We start from the raw sequence: 22,933 nt of genomic DNA on the forward strand, positions 1-22,933 counted from the left end.
CATCAAAACCAAGAGTAAATTCTGCTGAGGTTGTTTGCATTTTATATCTGGTGAAAAAATATGAGTGGTTCACTCCTATAGGCAGTTTAGAGTCACCAATCATCATTTAAAACAATAACTCTTAAAGCAGTGATTATTAAATAATGGATGATTCCTAACAATATTATAGCCTGTATCTGAGGCTGTTTTGTGCCTATAAATGTCCCTCCTCAGATATAACTTGCATGATATCCACTGGTGTTTGGTAAATAATAAAATAAATGTACTGTAAAACATGTAACACATGAAATGAGTCCGTTTTCAGCCCATGGCCCATCTGTAAGTGAGAGGCCCTGGATTAGTGGTTCAGCTGTTGGTATGTTGTTTGAATCTTCCTGTACGCTGTCAGCAAATTGTTTAGCGATAAAGAGCTTGCAGACATGTCATGAATTCAGAAGTCACATGTTGTGGGCTTTGATGACTCAGACCTTCTTCTCTTCATATTCACACATTATTTGTTGTGACACCCTCTGGAACACATTCCAAAATGTAGATTTTAGAGGCTAAGGTAGTTCGGTTAGTTGAGCCCCACGTCCACACAGTGGCCCTGGCAGCCAAATCCTGGGGGACTGGTAGACTGTTTTGTAGGACCTAAATAACGCAGGTGTCAAAAAATAGACGGGTTATTAAATTATAGGACCCCCGCCCTTCGGGAATAGATGACAAACACCTTCTTTACCATGAGCAACCTCAGACTTGATTCATTACGTTGAGGTGACACAGGAATGAGCAGTACAGTCGTTCACAATAAATAAAATAGATTGCTTAGTGGCACTTTAAGTTGCTTAGCTTGACATGTTATCATTTTTAGTTTCCTTCCACTTTACTCTGTGTGCTGTTTTCATTTTAGTTTGAAGAGAAGAAGGTCCCCCCCCCCCCCCCCCCACCAGACACACACACCCAAAAAATAAATACATAATAATATGAAAAACTAAATTTACTAGCCAGAAGAGTCCAAGTCCATTCATTACGAGCGCCTTCAGTGTACGACTACAGTCTAATGTTTATCGTTATGTTAAAGTTATGTGAAGCCTATATGGGCTGTAGGCTACATGCTCTGGACATATAAATATACGACATACATTACGAAATATTCTAATTATATATTATATATATTCTAATTATATTATATAATCCATATAGATTATATTTATTATATTTCTTTCACAAAATAAAATAATAAAATTATAAAATAATATATTTGAGTAAAAATTCCTGTAGATGGCCAAAAAAAAGCCCCCCAAAAAACATCTGGTTTATCTTCTACTCTAAACTTTATTTAAACCTGTCAATAAATATTTTTATTTTTTTAATAGCTTCACGGTAAACTGTTGCTGGCAGCTGGTCACGTGACGTTGAAAGGGCAAGCGGGGGGGCACGCGCAGGGTTTTTTCATACTTTTGTAAACAACATGGCGATTCACGGACCTGCTCTGCTAGCAGACTGATCAAACACCGTGTTCTCAGACCTCCGGCTCTCTAGCTTTGTGAGGGGTTTCTGTTAGACGGTGCGGAAGTTGCACACCGAGCACACGGTCCAGTACGCGGAGAAACGACAAAGAGGTGGACCGACGAGCTGTCAAGAAGATCGTTTGACAGTCCAACGGTAGCCAAATGTTATCGTTAGCATTATCAGCTAGCTCGAACTAAATCTTCCCCAAGCATTTTAAACACGACGAGCTAATGTGCAATACACGGGTGGTTAGTTTGTATTGAAGGAGTGGAGAGGTTTGCGCCAGTAACTTTAGCTGTTATAGGGCTTACGCCGTATCCAGGAAACATTATTTCCTAGCTGCTGTGCTTCTCGTCCCTCTCCAAGGTGTCTGGGATCACGTGACGTTGTCAGGTAACCCTGAAATTGATGTTACACGTCTCGTTATTCTCTCTGGTAGGCCATCTTCAGTCTATGGGCTCACAGTCCAGTTCTGGGATGTCTGGTGGAAGGGGCTCTTCCAGTGGCAACCCAGGAGAGCAGTCTGAAGCGACAGAATCAAACCAGGGCGGCAGCAGCAGCCGAGGCCGCAGGACGGACAGGCAGTCTTCATCAGAGGAGGACGTTGACTTAGCAGAAGTGCTGGCTTACTTACTGAGAAGGTGAATTTCACAGTTAAAAACGCTCAAACTGATACCACGGAGGGCCTAGGTTTGTAGCAGAGGTACTATGGAGTTGTTTTGGTGAAAGTGGGCCATAACTAGCAGAAGTAAAAATGAGCAATTAATACATAAAAACACAAGTGCAATAAAGTCAAAGTCCTTCTAGTAGCAAGTCATACCATCGATCCACCACTTGTCTGAGTCATGGAGGCAGCAGTCTTAAGCAAGCGCTCCTCTTTCTAGCCGAGAGACGTAATCGTTATTAAAGACGATGACACTCAAAGCATTCCACAATTAAATCTGTGGGAGAGTTCTGCAACAGCCAAAATGTTGATAGAAGAAAAACTTGTTGGGGGCGAGGGAAGAAAGCTTTTTATTAACACGTGGCTGGTGATTCTGTGTGTGCAGTTTATACGTCCTGCTGACAACTGAAATTAAATTGGATAATTCTTCAAAATTACTGCCCAGAGGCATTTCGTGGTGAGGACTACATGTTTTTGGACTGCCCCGGGGACTTGTAGCATTAGTTCATTACTTTCTAATTTCTTGAACTCAGAACTAGGACAGAAGTCTTTGTCACATATGTGTGTAGTTGCTGCAGAGAAAATGACTTGTGTGTGGTGAGCGTATCGGGCACTTATTAAATGACATTTAGAGGCAAATAGAAGTAATGCATGCAGTATTCTATCTCGCTGCCAAAGAGCAAATAATTGAAACGTCACATCACATTCCAGCGCTGCAAAGCTAAGTGGGGGTTAAGGTTTTCCCATTTCAGTTTGGATAAGCTTGGAATTTTTTTGTATATCCCTCTGTAATAGTTTCTTTAGTGAACCGTGACATTGGCAGGGCCTGCTCTCGTGACCAGAGGGAACCGAGATCTGCAAGAAAAAACATTTGACATTTCTCACTTCTTTAGCGTTTAAATGTTGTCATTGCTACATGTTGTACAGCTGGACCATTTAGCTTTGGTTTCCACCTGTCAAGTCTTTTTTATTTTCTAGGTACATCTTTGCACTAGGGCAATAGATAATTGGATTAATCATAACTGATTAATTGACTGGTTGCTTGCATGTGCAGGGGTCAGGTAAGACTGGTCCATGGCAGTGGAGCCACAGGGCTGCAGCTGGTCCAGTCATATTCTGACTCTGATGAAGACAGCGATGGAGCCTGGGATGGACGGCTGGGTGACCGCTATAATCCACCAGGTAACCTCCCACTGACACAGGGCAGGAAAATAAGCAGTTTTTTTACTTTGTTGGTTTACTCTTCATTTATACCCTTAAATACATCGTTACAATGATCACATAATATGGAAAGCTAACAGATCTATTTAGAGTGCAGCCACTGCAGTGCAGAAATACACGTAATTACGTTAGGATGATGTCTTCTCTTTCCAAGTAGTGAAGCAGTGAATGAATGTCAGTAAGGTTTCATTTAGAGACATAATCGTGTTACAGTAATGTTATTGTCTTGTTTTCACTGCCATCCCAAAAATGTTATTTATGGAAACCTCAATTCAGTTTTTTTGTTTTCTAGAACTAGTGAGGCCTAAATACTGTTTCTTCTTCCTTTTGTGTGTTTCATCTTTTGCTCTCGTTGCATGTCTGTTCATCGTCTGTCAATCAGTGATGGATCAAACATAAAACAATGTTTCAGCTGTCAAATATTTCCATGGATTGTTCTCTCAAATATGTAGGACGGCTAATCAGAGCATGCCTGAAGTTCTGAGAGCTTGTTGTTGAATGTGAGCTCCTACTGAGGCTTGTTCTTTGTGTTCTGTCTTTAGTGGACACCCAACCTGACACACACGAAGTGGACCGGAGTGAGATCCGCACTCAGATCCTGCTGGCCACCGCCTCCTCTTCCTTGAAAGGCTATCGCAGTTTCACCCACATGCTAGCAGAGGTCAGACCCCAGAAATAAAATCTAAATGGAAAATAATTGCGGCAGTGCAGTCGTATTAGTTTTGTTTATAGAGTTCAATGAAGTTATGAAACTGCAAATAAATGTTTTTGTGTGCAGAGAGAAAAAGGCAGATGTAGAGGCTCCAGTTTTTCCCACGGAGAGTGCAGTCGTATCCGTACGCAGTAAGTAACTTTGGAGTATTTAAAATCTAAATTAGAATTAAATAGCAATTAGTTTAGCGTGATTAAAGCCTTGATTGGACCATTGTGCTCTGTTGGAGCAGAGGGATAGCTGCACAATTGCTGTGAAAATATACAATGCATTGGACATGAAGAAGACGAAATATTAAAATTGTGACCCCAGTGTTCTTCTGCAGTTTCCTGCCAAACTATGTGTCCCACAAGGATACATACCAGCAGAAAGCCTTCTGTGGAGTGTACAGCGAGGATGGCAACATGTTCCTCTCCGCCTGCCAAGGTAAATAGCACGATGTCCAACTTGAGGATCGAGAGGGGCTGAATCAGGTCTGATTTTTATTCTGAGTGTTTGTTTAAAGCTGCTGCGTGGATCACCAAATCATGCTGTGTTGTGTACAGACTGTGTTCAGGCGGAGGGGAGTATTATTGGACTTTTCTCATGTTCTAAAAAACAAATATCAAGCGCATCATCAGTTCCTATTTCCTGATTTAATGATTAATGAATGAAGTTACTGTTTTGTAAGCAAACTAAACAAGCGGAGGACAACATGTCTCACCACGTCTCACCTACGCTTGCCTAACTGTCACGACTATTCTTCTTGTATTATGTCTGTGTTAGTGATCAGCAGCAAGCCCTGAACAACAAACCAGAGGCTGGTGACATACACGTGTAAATGAGTCCTTATGTTAGTTCAAACTGATTAGTCTTACAGACAAAATGGAGAAAGTGAAATAAATCACTCTGTTTGTACCCAAGGAATAAATTAAAAAACAAACAACCTCTGAGGGACCTGTAAAAAAACCCCAAACAAAAACAAATGCGAGTCTTTGTATTTTGTTTAGTTTTGTTTTTTTTCTTGCTACAGACCAGAACATCCGCTTGTACGACACCAGTAGGGGGCGTTTTCACCTGTGGCGAACGGTGAAGGCCCGTGACGTGGGCTGGAGCGTGCTGGATGTCTGCTTCACCCCCGATGCACACCACGTGCTCTACTCTAGTTGGTCTGACTACAGTAAGGCTATGGGACTAGTAAAATTTTACGTGATGAAATGAGGAAAACAGTTTGCCATCATTAGAAAAACTAATTCTGTAAAGATTCAGAAAACCTATAAATCTTCAAGATTGGCTCTTTTCTTTTTTTTTTTTTTTAGTTGGGATTATAAATCCACTTTTCCTAAAAAAAAAAAAAAAAAAAAATCTGGGACTGTTCGTGAACTGTAAATCAAACACATAAAAGGATATTTGTACCATTAGACAGAGCAGACACAAAAAATCTGAATATTAGGCTGGGACAGGTGCAGGTTTTTGTTTCTTTCTTATTTTTTAAACAACAGAGGGAACTTTTTAGAACTATAAAGCTATTCATTTTGAAAAAGTATTGTTTTATATTCTTGTTCAGTACAGAACTGTCATATTTTTCCCTTCCTAATGCGGCAGATGTTTATATTATATTATAGAACTGTGCAGAATGTGGTTTAATATTGATTCGCTGAAATCAGCAAGGTCTTTGCTGAAAAGCCCATGGCTACATAGCAGCATATATTTTTCCAAACCCTTACTGTTAAGCATTAATGGTGCCTTCACAGATGTGTAAGTTATCCAGTATTACCATCAAAGATGTTGCTTTTTGAACTGCCAAGGCAGATGATCCCTCTCCTTTGTGTCGTTGATATCCAGAAAGACTTTCAGAATCTGATTTGTTAGACCACAGGTTGTTTTTGTGGCTTTAAAGAAGAAATTATATTACATTTATTTTTAAAAATGTTCAGAAAAGAAAGTATTTTAAGGTACTAAATAAGAGTAAATAACACTTAGCTTTGCTGTATACACAGCTGCTTATTGTATTGGTGTGTCAAAATACATTCACCCACCACTTCATAAGCTATGCCTGTTCAGCTGCTCATTAACGCAAATGTCTAACCAGCCAATGACATGGCAGCAACTTGGTTCATTCAGGCATGTAGACATGGTCAGGGTGACCTGTTGAAGTTCAAACTGAGCATCGGAATGGGGAAGAAAGATAATTTCAGTGAGTGAACGTGGCATAGTTGTTGGTGTCACGCAGGCTTGTCTGAGTGTTTCAGAAACGGCTGATCAGCTGGGATTTTCCCACACAGGGTTTACAGAACATGGTCTGAGAAACTGAAAATGAGCAGCGGTTCTCTGGGTGAAGATACCTTGTTGATCTCAGAGAAGAGTGACCAGACCGTGATTCAAATAACCACTCATTACAAACAAGGTGTGCAGAAGATCATCGCTGAATGCACAACATGTTAAACCTTGAAGCAGATGGGCTACAACAGCAGAAGACCCTACTGCGTCAGTGCTGTCAGCTAAGAACAGGAAACACAGACTTACCAAATTTGGACAGTACAAGATTGGAAAATGTCTTAATGAGGAGTTTCACTTTCTGCCATCACATTTGTACGGCAGGGTTAGTATCATTGGTTCAAGCTGCTGGTGCTGCTGTAATGGTGTGTGGAATATTGTCTTGCTACACTTTGGTCTTCTTCCAGCAGGATAACGTGCCACGTCACGAAGATTCAATAATGTCAAACTGGTTTCTTTAACATCACAATGAGTTCATTGTGTTCAAAATGGCCTCTACAGTTACCAGATCTCAATATGATGAAGCACCTTTGGGATTTGTGACAAATCCGCAGCAACTGTGTGATGCTGTCATATCGAGATAGACCAAAGCTTCTGAGGAATGTTTCCAGTATCTTGTTGAGTGTATGCCACAAAGAATTGAGTCATTTTTGAAGGAAAGATGGGATCCAACCCAGTTCTAGTAAGGTATATCTAATAGGGCTGCCACAAACGATTATTTTGATAGTCGACTAGTCACCAATTATTTTTGCGTTTAATCGACTAATCAGATCATGCATTCATTGGATGTACAGCTTATTGCACCAGCATGCATCTGCTCTTATATAACTATCATTAGCTTACAGCTAGTGTTTAAGGTCTGTGCAAACTAATAATAAAGACAAGATGATAATTTATTAAATTTTAATGAAATTTGCAGATTGTTTCGGTGAATTTTAATAAACTCCTTGCTATCTAAACTATAACAGGACACCGGAGTTTATTCTCCAGCATCTCACACTTCTGATAATCAGTTGTCTGCTTGACGTTTATTCAGCTGTGTAAAAACTATAACTTTAATCTCAGCCAAACCGATTTACTCAGGAACAAATAAAATACAAAAAAAGCCAAACAATAACATTTTTAAGTTATCTAAGTGACTTATATATCATGTTTAACCTGAGTAGCAAAAGACCCCGGTGGATTTGAAAACGATTTGGTGTTCTCACGGGCTCTAGTGAGCCTTGCCCTCGGCTAGCTATCGAGCTAGTGGGTAACAGACGTTTTTGAAAATGTGGTGTCCTGATAAACTGAGCCGATATTTGAGGTTTACACAGCTACATTCTCACCTGAAAATATGTTAAACGTTTATTTTGTGACCCAGAAAGAATAACAAGAGTAATATTTAAACTAACTAGCTGCCGCCATTGTTGGAAACTGAGCTGGGCTGTGCTATGAATTCTGGGATACAGCTACTTCTTCTTCTTCTTCGGGGTTTAACGGCAGCTGGCATCCTTGTACATGCAGTGCTGCCATCTTCTGTTTCAGTCCGTTATTACACTCTTAAATCCTGCTACTTATTCCTGCGTCTTTTGTGATCTTACAAAGCTTCAAACGACGCGTTGACTACTAAATCAGTCGTCGATGATTTTGATAGTCGATATCAAAATCGTCGACGATAGTCGACGTAATCGTGACTAGTCGACTAATCGTGGCAGCCCTAATGCAACTACAATTAGGGGTGGGTTTTAATAATCGATTCATCGATTAAAATTGATTCTGGCTTGGACAACGTGATATCGATTCATTAAAATCCTGAATCGATTTTTTTAATATAAATGTATTTTGCCCAAAATTCCAGAATCTCAGGTGAGACATCACAAAATTTTGACAACCACCAAACATTTAAAAGAGTAAATGAGAGCAGGAACACGGCTTCTGCACAAAGACGTAAACACAAAGCACAGACCCACGGATCAGAATCAGTGAGATGTCGCCTTTCTCACCCGACGGCAGGGACACAGCCGGGGCTGAAAGCCGACAGCTCGCTGATTCTGATGTTTCGGCGGGTCCGCGCTTTGTTTTTACGCCCATTTTGCGCCGATTCTAAAGCTGTTAGTTTCATCTCTCTCCAAACAATATTGACCAAACCAGCAGCAAAAGAATATCCAAACTACGCTTCACATAAACATCGTCATGGACTCCCTCTTACTTTCACTGTTTTGCTTCTACCACAATAAAATCACACTTCATGCACAGCTCTCTCTCTCTCTCTCTCTCTCTTTCTCAGTGTTCAAGAACAGTTTCCCGTCTATCCCTGAAATCTGTTTTCTGCATTATTTGCTTGCTTGTTACGCACAAGACTACCGTTGTTTACAGCGCTGTCGGCCGATGTTTTTTTTCTCCTTTTACTTCCGAAAAGAAAACCTAATTTCTGCCGTTCAATAGGCTTCTGAACAAATTTTTAAACTTTTTAAAATTATACAAAATGCAAAACGCTTAGCCGTGTCTCTAATAAAACCGCTGTAACTTCAGAGGTAATGTTCATATGTTGATTAATGGTTTTCTTTAGTTTTTGATGTACTGCAGAATATTTTTATAAAATCCCAGGCCAGGAAAAATCACCTTCATGTTTTTCTGTTTTATCTTCAGCTCCTTTGACACAAAGGCATCTGCTGTGATGCTCACACCTTTGATAAAGTCTGGAAAGTGTCAGCTTCCTTTTTATAGATACAAAAATATGTAAATGTCCTGATCTGAATTATAATATTTCTGACTGTCTGAGGCAAAATTTCCCAGATTCAAATCGATTTGAATTGAATTGAATCGAATCGTGGATCGACTCGATTCTAGAAATCCGTGACGATATTCAGCCCTAACTACAATGTAGTGTCTAAACATTTCTACAATAGAACAATGAAAGTAGAGCCTTTAACAGCATCACTTGTGAGAAATGCGAAGAAGTGAATAAATGAATCAGGAAGTGATTTCTTTCATATTGAAAGTGCTTTTACATTGGCCACAGCTTCCAGGAGTTTTTGTTTTGTTTTTAAGCAGCATATCAAACACGTTTTTAGCTGCGATGTTTTAGTCATACGTGTCTCTCTCTGTTCCTCCCCCACAGTTCATATGTGCAGTATAGATGGAGACAGTGAAAACCACACCGCCCTGGACCTCAAGTTAGTGTTTCCCCTCATAGTAACTTATAACATTACGGAGCAGGTAATCTATCATTCCTTACCAGCAGGCCCTCCTCTCCCTTCATTACCACCTGGATGAATGATGCTGTCAGAACTTGTCACCCCAACATCCATCCTCTCGCTCTGTGTGCGCTCCTTTTGTTAAAAATAGATCATTAATTCAACAAAGCACTGCCATTAAACTCACAGCTCTCCTAACAAAAACATTGTTTAAAAGGTGATGCTTGGTTTCATAAAGCCTTTATGTTATCCCACACCAAAAAAATAAATAAAGTAGATAGAGTGTGGTTGTAAATCAGCAATTGTGCTCTTACTGCAGTGTCCAACCTGTGTGTGTGTGCGCTGTTGTGCTTTGTAGTCCAGATGAGAGGAGGTTCTGTGTGTTCTCGCTGGCTGCGTCCACAGATGGCAAAGAGATCCTGGGAGGGTGAGTACAATTTGCTTTTATGTTTCAAGGCAGTGACTGACAGGGTTGAAATGAGTACTGAAGGCTCTTTATGAAATTTGAATTCAAGCACAACTCTGCTTTTCTTCCATTTGTTGGCGGTATATTCGAAATATGTTTATTAGAGCCTCAATTTAGGGGAGTTGTTTTATTCTTTTCTCAGCCTCTCTTCTCTCTCATTTCAGAGCAAACGACGGCTGCCTTTACGTTTTTGATCTTGAGCAGAATAAACGAATGTTGAAGGTTAGTGTGTCTTTGTGTGCATTTATGTCTTTTTGCTCGCGCGTCGCCTTGGCCGTGCCCGTTTCAGCGTCACGTCTGTCTGATTTGCGCTTCATCCTTCGGTCAAGGTTAGCCAGATGCAGCGGAGCAGAAACTACATAAAGTTTTACACCATCCTGTAGTCTAATATAGCAGCGAAGAGTCCAGCTCCGCCACACAGTGGGACGGTGGGGGTTAAACCTACCGCCCTCCCTCCTCCCATAACCGCCCGGTGCGCAGAAGTCAGCATTCGACCTCGACCATCTGCTTCGTCTCTGTCGTCCGCCGTTTCTCTGTCTGTCCCTCCTAATTACCTCAGTGTTGTGGTGTGTTTCTGTGCTTTTATCTCTCAACTTTTTATTAGTTGTTTGTACTTTCACTGTCACTTCCTCATGTGCAGCACTAGACTTTCCACGATTCAGTGCAGTGATGGGAAACTGAAGTCGGGGCATTTTGCTGCTGTGGTTCCGGTTAGTGTTTTTCCCCATTGGAGGGAAGGATTTCTGCAAATCAATAGAAAGCTGTTGAGGCTGATCTGTGTCTCACAATGAGACTGAATGGGTTTAGTGATTATAAAATGATGTGAATCACACGCTGTGGCCTTCATAGTAACCTGTTAGAGATGGCCTCCACATCATTAAAACGGTAAATAATGAAATGTCTTATGAAAGAAAGCAGTTCAGTTGTTCTGCTAGAACCGCTCATCACCATGCTTCATGTTGAGTTATCCTTTCATTTGTGACACATCCTTTTATCTAGCGATTTATTTCGTCTTCTTGCACATATAAAGGACAAAACTAACAAACACTTGTACTGCTGTAATTACTAACAGCTACATCTTTGCATTTGGAGACTCACAACCATGCCGTGTGTATAAAGCCTGTTTGTAGCACAGCCTTTGAGGCTTATGTACTGAAAAGTCTGAGTTTCAGTGCGCAGCAGCCTTGAAGAAAAATGCTCCTTTCATTACTTCTGCATAGGCACAGACATGCATAAGTGCGCACACACACACACTTTTCACAACAACATGTAAATAGCCCACTTGTAAATAGCACATTCTTGCACACATGTGCACACGCTCCATACAGTAAACACTGACTCTTTCTTTTGCTGCCATCCTCATCAGATTGATGCCCACGAGGACGACGTGAACGCGGTGGCGTTCGCCGACAGCTCGTCCCAGCTGCTGTTCTCTGGCAGCGATGACGCACTGTGCAAGGTGTGGGACAGACGGACGCTGCGGGAGGACAGACCGCAGCCTGTTGGACAGCTGGCCGGCCACCGAGACGGCATCACCTTCATCCACAGCAAGGTGGGTGCGAGTGTGTGTGTGTCTGTGAGGGGGGGTCTCTCAGTAAAAAGTTTTCCAGTTACTTGGAAATGGTTTAAATGAGAACATTAATCGTACAGGATGTTTATTCAATCACATGTATTGTTCTAACTCTCAGATCTCGGTCTCTTTTTTTTTTCCATTTTGTCACGGTGCCAGGGTGACGCTCGCTACCTGATCAGCAACTCGAAGGACCAGTCCATCAAGCTGTGGGATGTCAGGAAGTTCTCGCCCAAAGAGGGGCTGGCAGCTTCCCGTCTGGCTGTCACCCAGCAAAACTGGGACTACCGCTGGCAGCAGGTTCCCCAGAGAGGTGAGGAGGGGAGGGGCCGAAGAAGGGCGAAAGGGAGGTACTCGTGGTAAATGAGTCAGAGGGGAAGTTGGAGGACGAGAGGAGGAGAGGTCACACAGAGGAGGAGATAAAGATGAAATGATGATATTAAAAAAAGAGAGAGGAGGCAGTAACAGGGAAGGGGTGTGTGTGTGTGTGTGTGTGTGTGTGTGTGTGTGTGTGTGTGTGTGTGTGTGTGTGTGTGTGTGTGTGTGTGTGTGTGTGTGTGTGTGTGTGTGTGTGTGTGTGTGTGTGTGTGTGTGTGTGTGTGTGTGTGTGTGTGTCGTGAGGATAAAAAGACTCTAAAGCCACACGTAGGGAGAGTGATTACCATTACAAGCCAAAGAGGAGGGAAGGAGTGGAGGAGAGGTGAAGGATAGGAGTTTGGATAATGAGATAGAGGAGACGACGAGGCGGTAAAAAACTAAACAAAATGAAACGATCTAGTTCAGGGTGCAGTTTCTTCTAAGCTTGATATAAATCTACATGGTCTTTTGGATTAAAGTTGAGGACAAGTGTGAGGAAAGAGCATAAACAGTAAAAAAAAACATTTATAAAATGGAGAAATCCTTGTGCATCTTTTTGTTATTTAGCAGTTTTGTGTTTGTTTACTTGCTCCTCGCAGCCCTTAAGAGACACAAGCTGACAGGCGACACCTCAGTAATGACCTACCGAGGTCATGGCGTCCTCCACACCCTGATACGCTGCCGTTTCTCACCAGAGTTCAGCACTGGGCAGAGATTCATCTACTCCGGCTGTTCCACGGGCAAAATCGTCAGTAAGTGACTGTGTGTGTCTGTCAGTGTGTAAACGGCGACAAAGTCTGCGTGAGCTGATGCACAAAGTAATATTTGAAGAATCGAAAATCAGTTGAACCCTGTGTGTGTGTGTGTGTGTGTGTGTGTGTGTGTGTGTGTGTGTGTGTGTGTGTGTCCAGTCTACGATGTGCTGACCGGCACGGTGGTAACCAGACTGGTGGGCCACGACGCGTGCGTGAGAGATGTCAGTTGGCACCCGTACGAGGACAACATCATCAGCAGCTCTGTGAGTGCGGTTAATGCAGAAAGTGTCCTGCTGGAATCAGCGTGTGAAAGCTCGTCATCATAAATATCACATTAAACCCAAAAGAAAGCCCTTTCCAGAAGTTGTAAAACGGTTTAATAGAGTGGCGTTAATCCCAGACACTGTTTCCTCTACTAATGGAATAAGGCATAATTTAGAAAAGTCTGAGACAATTTGATACGTTTTCTGGTAATTACAGGGGAAAAATGACCATTTGCAGAAATAAACCACTGTTTTTCCCCCTCACATATTCCATTAAATTAGACTTTTTAGCAATTTGACTACTACCACTACTTGATAAAATGGAAAACAACATTAAAGCAGTGCAAATGAACTGAGCTGTTTCGACTAGAAGAAGGAAGCAGACATGAGATGCAGAGTACTTTATGTTTATACTTTACACCGCTGAGGCCTGGACCTAATCACACACAAGCAAAGCTGGATTTATGGTCGTGCAGTGCTGCTTCCAAGCGTAGCTCTTTGGGTGTGCAGAGAGGAGGATTGTGGGAGTTCAACCAGCAGAGAGGCTACAGCAAGGGTGCAGTCCTGCAGAAAGTAAACACAGCTTTGCCCCCGAGCAATGCGTCAGAGGAAAAAGTGAATTAAAAATCCCAAAAAGCAAAATAAGAAGCGCAGAAATTGGAGGTTTTCCTACATATTTTGACTCGGCCACTAAGTAGGTCTGCAGAACTCTGTGTAGCACATATGCGCTATTGATGTAGTAGCATATCAAGACCATAAATTAGCTCTTTGCTTGGCTAATAAAAATGCTGCTTCTTTTCCATTTGTGGTTAAAAGCTGCCGCTTGTTTTGTTGGCATAAAGCATGAATCACGTCACCGTTATTTAACAGAGCAGACAGGCTCAGCAGCTGTTTTAAAAGTGATAACAAGAGTCCATCCAGCTTAAGAACATTAAACTACGGGGCTTAGATGGCACAGTTATTATTTTTTAACCTCTGATCTCCATCCTTTCTCTACAGTGGGACGGAGCGGTTCGAATGTGGGAGCACAGACAAACCCATCCCCTAGACGAGGAGCGAGACACGGCAAGGGGAGGAGGAGGAGAGGAAGGGAGCTGTTGGAGGAAGTGATGTTAGCACAGAGGAAGGCAGTGAGCTCAGAAGGCCTGGGAGAGACTTGAGTATCTGCTAACGTTAGTGCGGGATATTAGTGATTCAAATGAAAGCGTGGCTGAGAAAAGTTCACTGGGAAGGCGCCTGAGCCTCGTGCTGTCCAGTGCCGATCAGAACACGGCGGGACGGCTGTTGCCACCTGCAGCTGTTTTTTTTCCCCCCTGTTTTTTTGTTTATTGCCTCATGTCTTGCACAGAATAAGGAGGCCAGAGCTTTTTCAATCCAGCCTGGGACATTTTACTCAAAATGCGCTGAAGCTGCACTTAACGAGCTGTTGGAATGAAACAATAAGTTAGTGATTATATATATATATATATATATATATATATATATATATATATGGAAAAAACAACAACTTTGGATGTTGCAGGGGAACGTAATGATGATAATTTTGTAAAAATGTATAGAATTTTAATTTGTTTGTGTGTGTGTGTGTGCGCGCGTGTGTGTTCCGGGAGTGTATTTAGATTGTCGTCAGTGTCCTGAGTCTGTTTGGACTCTGCTGTTATGAATAACACAACACAGGCTGTGTCCTATTTTAGGGAACATCTACCTTTACAGACTCAACATATAATCATAAACATTTTTTTTCCAGTTGGCAAACTCATGAAGCTGATAATTGCGTTAGCTTTCCTGAGTTTATTCAAAACTCGACAGGCTCAAGGAAGTTTCAGTCATTATTCGACCTGGTCTGCCTCATCAGAAAGAGTTTGAAAGTTTTCGCTGTTATTCTGAATCCTCTGTAGGCTTCCTCAAGGCTAATGTTAACTCCCTGTCCCTCAGACACAGCAATATTCTCGTTCCAGGGTCAGCACTCAGTGTAATTTTTGGCTAAATGTAAGCCTGTGATTTGATTCAAAGATTTGATTGTGTGTGATTAATGTGTTCAAGTCAGCACTTTGGGGAAGGGGAACACGCACATGGTTTCAAAATGATCTGTATATGCAATTTTCAGGTGTTTATATCAAAGCTCATATTTCACTCTCAGACTTTGCAGTTATAATAAAAACCTTTCTTCAAACGTATCACGAAGGGGCTGTTGGTCATTGATCAGATGTTTCAGGCTTTAAAAGTGTGGGAGCTGCAGGAGAAACTAGAACGACACTTCAAACAACACACATGACTCACGGGATGGGATTTTTAAACATTTGTCATTGAGCTTCTCTGTGTGTTTTATAGAGCTAACTGCAGCTGCCAGATATGCACACAGTTGACAATTAGCTGCTACAGGAGCCATAGCAAAGTTGTCTGAAGGTCATTGTAATGTCAGCAGTGCACTTACCGGCCTAAAATTAGACCTAACATACTTTGGCGTGCCTGGTTTCATTTACACCTACTGTTCTGACTTCTTACAAAAGACTCCAAAGCTCTGCTGGAAAAGTGCATCATCACAGTGAATTTCAAAAGTTTGCACTCATCATTTTTATTATTTACTACACTGGAAAGCTTTCTCTGAATAACTTTGAAGACTAACGAGAGAAACCAAAAATCCACCACCTCATGGAAGTTAGCAGTCCGTCTGCCATTAGTCTGCACTGGCTTGTGAAAACAGCATCAGTGTGCTTTATGTGAGCATGAGTACCACGGAAAGACTAAATGCAGTCCATTTGGCTCAGACGGTTGAAGGGTGGCTTTAAGAAGCTCCAGCCTGAGTACTGAGCCTGGAAATAAAGCAGACTGAACGTGCTGTGAGAAATGCAGCTGTCCATGGCGCCAAATGCAAGCTGGCAACCGCTTATAACTTAAATTAGTTTTGGCTCCAACAGCTCATTCTTAGACTGGAGAGTCCTGAAGGAGAGAACCGGAAAAGGAGCTAAATGATCCAAGGTCAGAATGAGACTACTATTATTATTACTTTTCCCAATGCAGGAAATGCAAATATAAGTGAGCAGCATCACGAGAGCTATTTTAAAAGAACTGGGATTTTTGTCATGAACTAAAGATTCATTTTGTTTACTTTTGAATTGTGTTTGAGCATTGCTGTGAAAATAATGGGGTCAATTACAGCAGCAAGCATTACTGCATCTCCTCTTTCTGCCTACGGGGGAGGGGTTTTGAGGGTAAAGGGGACATGGAGGGGGGGTTGTATTTTTGTAAACCATGTGTTCTCTCGCGTGCCTGACAGTGATAGAATAGAAAGGTCCTGGAGTGGGACGGGTGTCCTTTTCCCAGACAAAAGCAAGCGAGGCAGACTCCACAGAGAGGGAGGACGAACGCGGGTCGAACAACATGAATCTAAAGACAGGAAACTCCTCAAATGGCTTCACACCAGAGATCAGTTTGGATAAACTACACCGGATGGCTGCAGAGCTGATACTGCCTGGACGATCCATCTTGAGGCTCCTGAACACTGTTCTGGAGTTTGTTACAAACTTTCTGGCCCGAGTTTTAGGAAGCAGCCTGATCAGAAGACACTTCCACCTGCTGCTGTCTGGATTGGTCCTCTTTGGGCCTGTGCTCAGCTTCTGGGTATCAAAGTATAGCATCTTTGCAAACCGCAACCACTACCTGTACAGGTGAGGACTCCGGGAGACAATGAATTACTGCTTATAGTGCTTTGCGTACACCAGGGGTGTCAAACATAAAGCACAGGGGCCAGAATTGGCTATTAGGTGGAGGACCTGTTTGTGGAGAGTTTAGCAATGATTTATCATGATTTAATTGGATGGAAATAATTGACTGAAATAGCTGTAGTAACTGCTGTCATTGCTAAAGGAAACTGTATATCTTTGATAAAGACACTGCTCCTTTAATAAACTCTTGACTCGGTAATAAAACCCAGCGCACCCTTGCTCACTGTAGTGCTCGCTGAGCTTTTACTGCTTCAGCCCTACTTAATCTGTTTTGATGGCAAACTTTCACTGAGTCTTTATTCTGAGTCAGCTTGTGGAACAATACAGTTCAGCATTTACAATCATCATAATGTCATTTGGCCCACTGTTTTAGGTTCATATAATCCATCACATATTTTTAAAATCCAGTTATGATATTAAATTATTCCTCATTTATTTTTGTGGATGCTTTGCTGCCACTCATTTGTCACATACACTGAGTAAACCCCCACCCAAAAACCAATACAATATTAATATACCACTTTTGAAAAACAAAAGCAGCACATAAATATTGTATGATAATGTCATTCTGAGGTATGATAACTATGAGGCAGTAGCAGAATTAAAGTCTTCCTCAGACTGTTCAGTGCACTTACATGGAACTAATTAAGTGAAACCACCGGCTCATCAACTTTGATACCTCAAAGCAAGTTTGAGTGAACTGAAAAAGTTAAAAAGACTCAGCTTTGCTGTAAAGCTTGAATTTTTATGCATATCAAAAATAGATTTACTTTCTGAGCACTGTGTTAGCAAGAAGCTCCTGGATCTGACCTGCTGGCTGCCTGAAGTCTTTGTGTGTTCTGTGTGGAGTCTGGATGTTCTTTCTCTGGCTTTCTCCGCCAATTCAAAGACATAAATGTCAGGGTAACTGGCGAATCTAAACTGCCCCAAATTGTGAATATGAGCATGAACGACTGACTTTCAACCTCCCCAGGATCCTCCTGTTGCTGTGACTGTGAGGAAAAAGTAATTCTACACATATTTCATTACTGCGTGTGTTTTGCTCATATATATGGTGTGTACTGATATCCTTATTCATCACGCTCTCACAGGAAGTTCCTGAGGTCCACTTGGGGTTGGACCTGCATCTTTACGAGCGCTTTCATCATCCTTCTCTCCCTCTCAGTCCGTCACTCCACCTCTCTTTCCCTCCGCCACCTCTCTTGAGTAGGCCTCACGGGTTTGCTCTGGTGGAGCTGTCAGCGCCTCCTGACCCTGCTGGAGGATGCAGCGGGGACCTGTTACGAGCCCATGACCCCAGGCCAGGACGGCCAGAGCCCGGCCTCCCCAGTACAGCCTCTGCTGCTCCTGCATGAAGACCAGAACAAGGCCTCCTGCCTGAAAGCCCACATGCTGTGGCGAGGCTACGAAGTCTCCCAGGACGTCCTCATCCTCTGCTTCTGCTGTCTGCTGCTTGTTGAGGAAATGTGTGTCTTTGGTCATCACTTGGAGCGACAAAAGCCTCTGCAGAGGTCACCCGGGACCCCGCTGAGAGTCGTCTTCCTCCTGTGTGTTCTTCTCCTCCTTGTTTGGATGTTTCTGCTGCTGTGTTTGCTTGCATACTTCCCAAAGTTTCCCTCCCAGCAGCTGGGTGGAGCTCTGGGCTACCTGGGGTGGAGAGGACTCTATCACGGATTGTATAGACTCGGATCGAGATGGGGTTGTCCTGGTTTGCCCAGAGAGGGACTTTCTACCACGGTGCACACCAACAAACAGCCTTAGTAGTGTGGCACCCTTAATGAAAATGGTTAGATTTTGGCACTGAAATGTCCTTCAAAGCTCAGGAACAAACTTCCAAACCCTCTTTTAAGACTGCATGCTGTAAATGTGACATCACGTTAATAGTTTGCTTTCTTTAGAGGTCAAAATTAGTCCAAAAAGAAGCTTAGAAATCTCATTCAGACAAAGTAAGTGAGAAAAACTGCTGCTTTATTGTGTAATCTGAACCAAAATGCAGGCACAGTTAGAAAAAGATTTCTGGGAGCAGGTGTATCATTACTTGATGAAGAGTGTCATTCTACACTGGTTGTTGCTTATTAAAAAAAAAAAACGAGCCTGGAGTCTGCCTCAGTAGATGAGCGCTTTCCCATCTCCTCTGGGTCTCTTAATCTTGTCAAAGTTCTTGTTAATGATGTCAAACAACACAGCCTGGAGAGAGAAATAAAGACACAGAGTGTGATGCAGAAGCAGGATGATATAGGGAAGACAGACAGTTTACAGGGAGTCATAAAAGAGAGGGACGTCCAGATATGGAGCTGTAATCACGTCAAACAGCTCCTTTCATCATCGCCCGCAACGCCTTGTTCATTAGCGGCATCAAACACGGGAGGACAATGGCCGAAGGAAAGAGACGAGCTGATTAATGGACGGGAGACGGAGCGCCAATCAATTTAACACAAGCACTGCAATTAGTTTAATTACCCTCCTATTAAGAAGGAATGGATTCCATTTAAGCTGCCGCTCCCGCCGGTGGACACGACAGGCATATTTTACACCCAAGCCGCTCAATTTAAAATACAGAGCATGAAAACAGCAGATGGTACACGGAGTGTGGATCATGAGATTCAGGATACACGCAGTCAGAGAGGGCCAACTGTAAGCAAGAGGCAGTGGGTGTCTTACGTATGTATTGCGGATGTCCAAGACCACAAGGCGGAGCTCGCAGTATTGATATTGGTCCAGCTCGTGGACCAGCTGTCTGTAGTCTCCCTGCAGCAGAAAACCCACACCACAAACAGCGAGCGTATTAGCAAAACAATGTGTAGTATGATAAGCACATGACACAACAGCAACTAATTTATGCGGGAGAGAATGTCCTCATAAGTTTTTTTTTTCAGCGCACCGGCACACATTTTTCTCATTCACACATTAATATGCTTATTAGGATGCACAGCGGGAGACACTGACCACGTGGGGCGACTTGGAGGCTTTGGCCACAGCGTCACCCCTCTCGTTGTAATACCTGCCAAAACAAGGAGAAGAGAGGAGTTACAGCACCACCCACCTGTTTTAAAATAGCCCCCAGCGTTTCGCTAAATGTCACATCCAATGCCATATTCAACACATCAGTCTGGTTTTTAATAAAAAGACAAAGCAGAAGACTGCCTCTCATTATCTCTGTTAAGATTTTCTCACTTTTAAATGTGGAATTGAAGCCTTTCTGATTCTGCTTATATCTATATGACTTTTTTTCTGTTTGACTTCACTAAATAAAGATGGATGAGACCCTCTGAAAGCCTGAATTGCTGTTTATATGTATAGATTTCTCAGTAATTGTGGATATTCTTATGGTACTGAGCGCAGCAGGTTTTGTGGTTTTCTCTGCCAAATACTTTTGATGGAGTAATGTCAGGTCTGTTTTCCTGGCTACGTCAGTGCAGGCTCTTACTTTGAAATCTGAGTCTGGAATCCTTCGATCTTGGTGCGTGTGTTGGTCAGCAGCTCAAACACTTTCTCCTGGTGGACACGAAGGAAGATTTAAAATGCAGCTGGATAAATTTCACCCTAAAGATAGACTCCACATGCGATTGTTTACTAACCTGGACAGCCACTCCGAAATTGTTCCCATCCTCAATTTTAGGAATCTGGAGTTGCACCCACATTGACACCTTCCAGGAAAATAAAAGTAAAAAAAACCCCACTAGTACAATATACAAGACTTTTTATCACATTAATATTTTCTGCACATAAAACCCGACAAATTTTTCTCCACATAAAGTTCTGAGACTGACCGTGTTGAGCTTCTCCTTCAGTGTCTGGATCTCAGTTTTGACCTTCGGCAGGAGGCTCTCCACCTTCTCATTGGTGCAGATGGGACCACATGGAGGGCCTGGAGGACAGAGGATAGCACTCCTTCACTTAGTGAGCTGCAGATTTGCTTTTCTAATATAGAAAAAGTTCCTTATGCCCTTGCTTTCTTCCAGTTAGCTAATCCGTGTGTAAACGGTGTTTAAACTTTGTATCATCAGCTCATGAGCCACAGTAGACTCATCAGTTTGTTACAAAGGAGCCAGAAAAGCAGTGATGTGTTTCATACATGGGTTTGGAGCCTTTCTTCCTGCAGTATTTATTGTCCTTATTTACAGGAATACGGTTACTGCTAAACGAATGCATCTTTCTTTCTATTTTCCCCCCCATTTACCTGCGTCTTCATCCTCTTTATCACTGTCCTTGTCTTTCTTCCCCTCCTTAGCCTCCTTCTGTAAAATAAGAATAGAAGGCATCGGGTCAGAGTTTTTGCTGATGATTAATCTCCAAGACAGCTAGGCTGCACGCCTTTTTCTCTTCTGGCTTTTCAACCTTGGGATCTCTGTTGGATTCTTTTTCTTTGCTTAAGACATGTAACCCAGTTGCAGCAATCTGTGCCCCTTGATATTCTAAGGAGACTCCAGCAGCTCCCGAAAGTTGTGCAACCACCCCAAATATTCTCCTAACCCTCGTTAAAAAAACCCAGTGGCATTAGCTACACGGCTCTCTGCCCTCCTCTAAATCCCTGCATGAGTATTAGTTCAAGACACACAGCCTTTGTACGGTTTATAAAAATCTGAAATTCACAGCCGACTGAAGTAACATAAAAGACCCGCTCGCTGCCAGTTTGTAAAACAGCCCTTGGAAATTGCACTGTGATTGGTTGTCATGGTAACTGGGGACTCAGCATTGTGTCTTTATATAATGAAACACTAAATATAAACCCTGAGCCGAGGACCCCAGTTGAGAGGAGGCTCTATGAAGAAATTCAAAGGTTAGACAAATAAAACACAGATGTGAGGCTCCTCGATATGAAAGCCATTACATCTGGGTAATGGAAAAACAGCCGTCCTTCATAAATCACCCCGAATGCTCCTTTATTGGATTTATATCACAGTTTTAAAGAACAGTCTTCTGGGATGGAGTCCCCACCTGCTCTTTTTTCTTGCGCTTGGCCTCCTCTTTCGCCGGATCGGGTATCGGGATGTCGAGTGGAGCCTTCAAAGAAGGCAGATCGTTGCATCTGAAAGACTGACGCACAAACACAAGTCACCCAATGTGAGAATCAAGAGCCCAGTGGTATGTGCCCACAGTCACACAGGTGGATACCTTCAGCAGCTCCTGCAGCTCTTCAAGCTTCTGTGGGAAATATGTTGACACCAGCACCTCCGCCTGTTAAAACCAAGTAACAAAATCCACATTAACAATTCAAACTTGTGAAGCAGAGCTGGGAAAGATTTCTGATTTTCGTTTGAGTTACCTCCTTGGTGAGCTTTTGGCAGAAGTCGTCCACCTAGAATAAAGTCACAGATTTTAGGCTTGCTTATAAATGACCGTTTTATTTAGCCCCTGCTGCTGCTCACCTCCCGTGACCCCTGCTGTCCGTAGACAAACCCCATGAAAACAAACACTTATGTGGACACTAGCTCGCCTGCTAGCATCACTGACACACTAACCATGTAAGTGAAGGGAAAGGAGAGTTAGCTTGCTGCTACATAACACTTTGTGCTAGCGGACTCACCTGTTTCTTCGACTTGAGGCGAATATCCACAGCAGCCATGTCGTCTTTGGAGAGCAGAAGTTGTTTATTAGAGTTTAGTAAAGGCTTTGACTTCACAGGAGGCGGTTAGAAATAAGAATATGCTCTCTTTCTGTGTAATTCAATTCCGTGCACGACACGGACAAATACTCACAGTTACTCAGCATAAAAAGCGAAAATGAAAGTAAAGAGTGTTTTAGACAGTTCCGTACTTTCCTGCAATAATAGCGAATGGACGTGTTGCATTGTGGGCCGTGTAGTTTTATTTGACTTTATTTTATAAGGAGCAGTCGACTTCTCATTTCCCAGAAAATGGGGCTGTGATGGGAACAGAGTGGGGAAGTCTACAAGCAAAAAAAAAAAAAAAAAAAAAAAACCCTCAGAGAAATGCGTTTCTGTGTGGCAGTAGTTATTTCTTTGTCTTCGAAGGGCTAACCCTCATCCAAGAATAAAAAAAAAGTCACCTAACTCAAGGGATGAACCAATGTTGAGTCTAAACATTCACAATTTAGCCTCAAAAACCAATTCTTAAGGCACTTTAGTACGAGCAGCCTATCACAAAAACATATTTCGCCCCCTCATCGTTAAATCTGCAAAAATACCAAATATAACTCAATTTGACAGGCATAAAATTATATTTTTGGACTAACAAGTTGATTCCTAAAAAGCTATTAGTTGAAAACCTGACATTTATCTGAGAATTTTGCAGTATGTCCTTAAAGAATTGAG

At 42.4% G+C, this 22,933-nt stretch overlaps 3 protein-coding genes across 3 annotated transcripts; 2 read left to right on the forward strand and 1 right to left on the reverse strand.

The window, feature by feature from the left end:
* The first annotated feature begins 1,390 nt into the window (after positions 1–1,390).
* On the forward strand, positions 1,391–15,111 carry dcaf11 (ddb1 and cul4 associated factor 11). The gene is made up of 15 exons (XM_082546420.1): positions 1,391–1,644; positions 1,931–2,132; positions 3,210–3,337; positions 3,919–4,037; positions 4,155–4,219; positions 4,414–4,514; positions 5,101–5,247; positions 9,448–9,502; positions 9,882–9,950; positions 10,154–10,211; positions 11,356–11,541; positions 11,719–11,872; positions 12,516–12,668; positions 12,828–12,934; positions 13,934–15,111. Exons 2-15 carry the CDS (start codon positions 1,945–1,947, stop codon positions 14,042–14,044), a joined length of 1,641 nt encoding a protein of 546 aa, XP_082402546.1. The 5' UTR covers positions 1,391–1,644; positions 1,931–1,944; the 3' UTR covers positions 14,045–15,111.
* A 1,086-nt stretch (positions 15,112–16,197) lies between these two features.
* Positions 16,198–18,482, forward strand: fitm1 (fat storage inducing transmembrane protein 1). Its single transcript, XM_082547499.1, is given in 3 exon segments — positions 16,198–16,602; positions 17,751–17,862; positions 17,866–18,482. Coding segments are annotated over 3 exon segments (954 nt in total). The 5' UTR covers positions 16,198–16,315; the 3' UTR covers positions 18,421–18,482.
* A 128-nt stretch (positions 18,483–18,610) lies between these two features.
* Positions 18,611–22,441, reverse strand: psme1 (proteasome activator subunit 1). The gene is made up of 11 exons (XM_082547500.1): positions 22,187–22,441; positions 21,926–21,958; positions 21,775–21,837; positions 21,598–21,696; positions 20,840–20,897; positions 20,430–20,527; positions 20,238–20,306; positions 20,087–20,154; positions 19,606–19,660; positions 19,321–19,407; positions 18,611–18,846 (listed from the first exon to the last, which is right to left on the reverse strand). Exons 1-11 carry the CDS (start codon positions 22,223–22,225, stop codon positions 18,766–18,768), a joined length of 750 nt encoding a protein of 249 aa, XP_082403626.1. The 5' UTR covers positions 22,226–22,441; the 3' UTR covers positions 18,611–18,765.
* Positions 22,442–22,933: the final 492 nt, after the last annotated feature.

Source organism: Aulonocara stuartgranti, assembly GCF_965226115.1.
Source record: "Aulonocara stuartgranti genome assembly, chromosome: 9".
NCBI classification, from domain to species: domain Eukaryota; kingdom Metazoa; phylum Chordata; class Actinopteri; order Cichliformes; family Cichlidae; genus Aulonocara; species Aulonocara stuartgranti.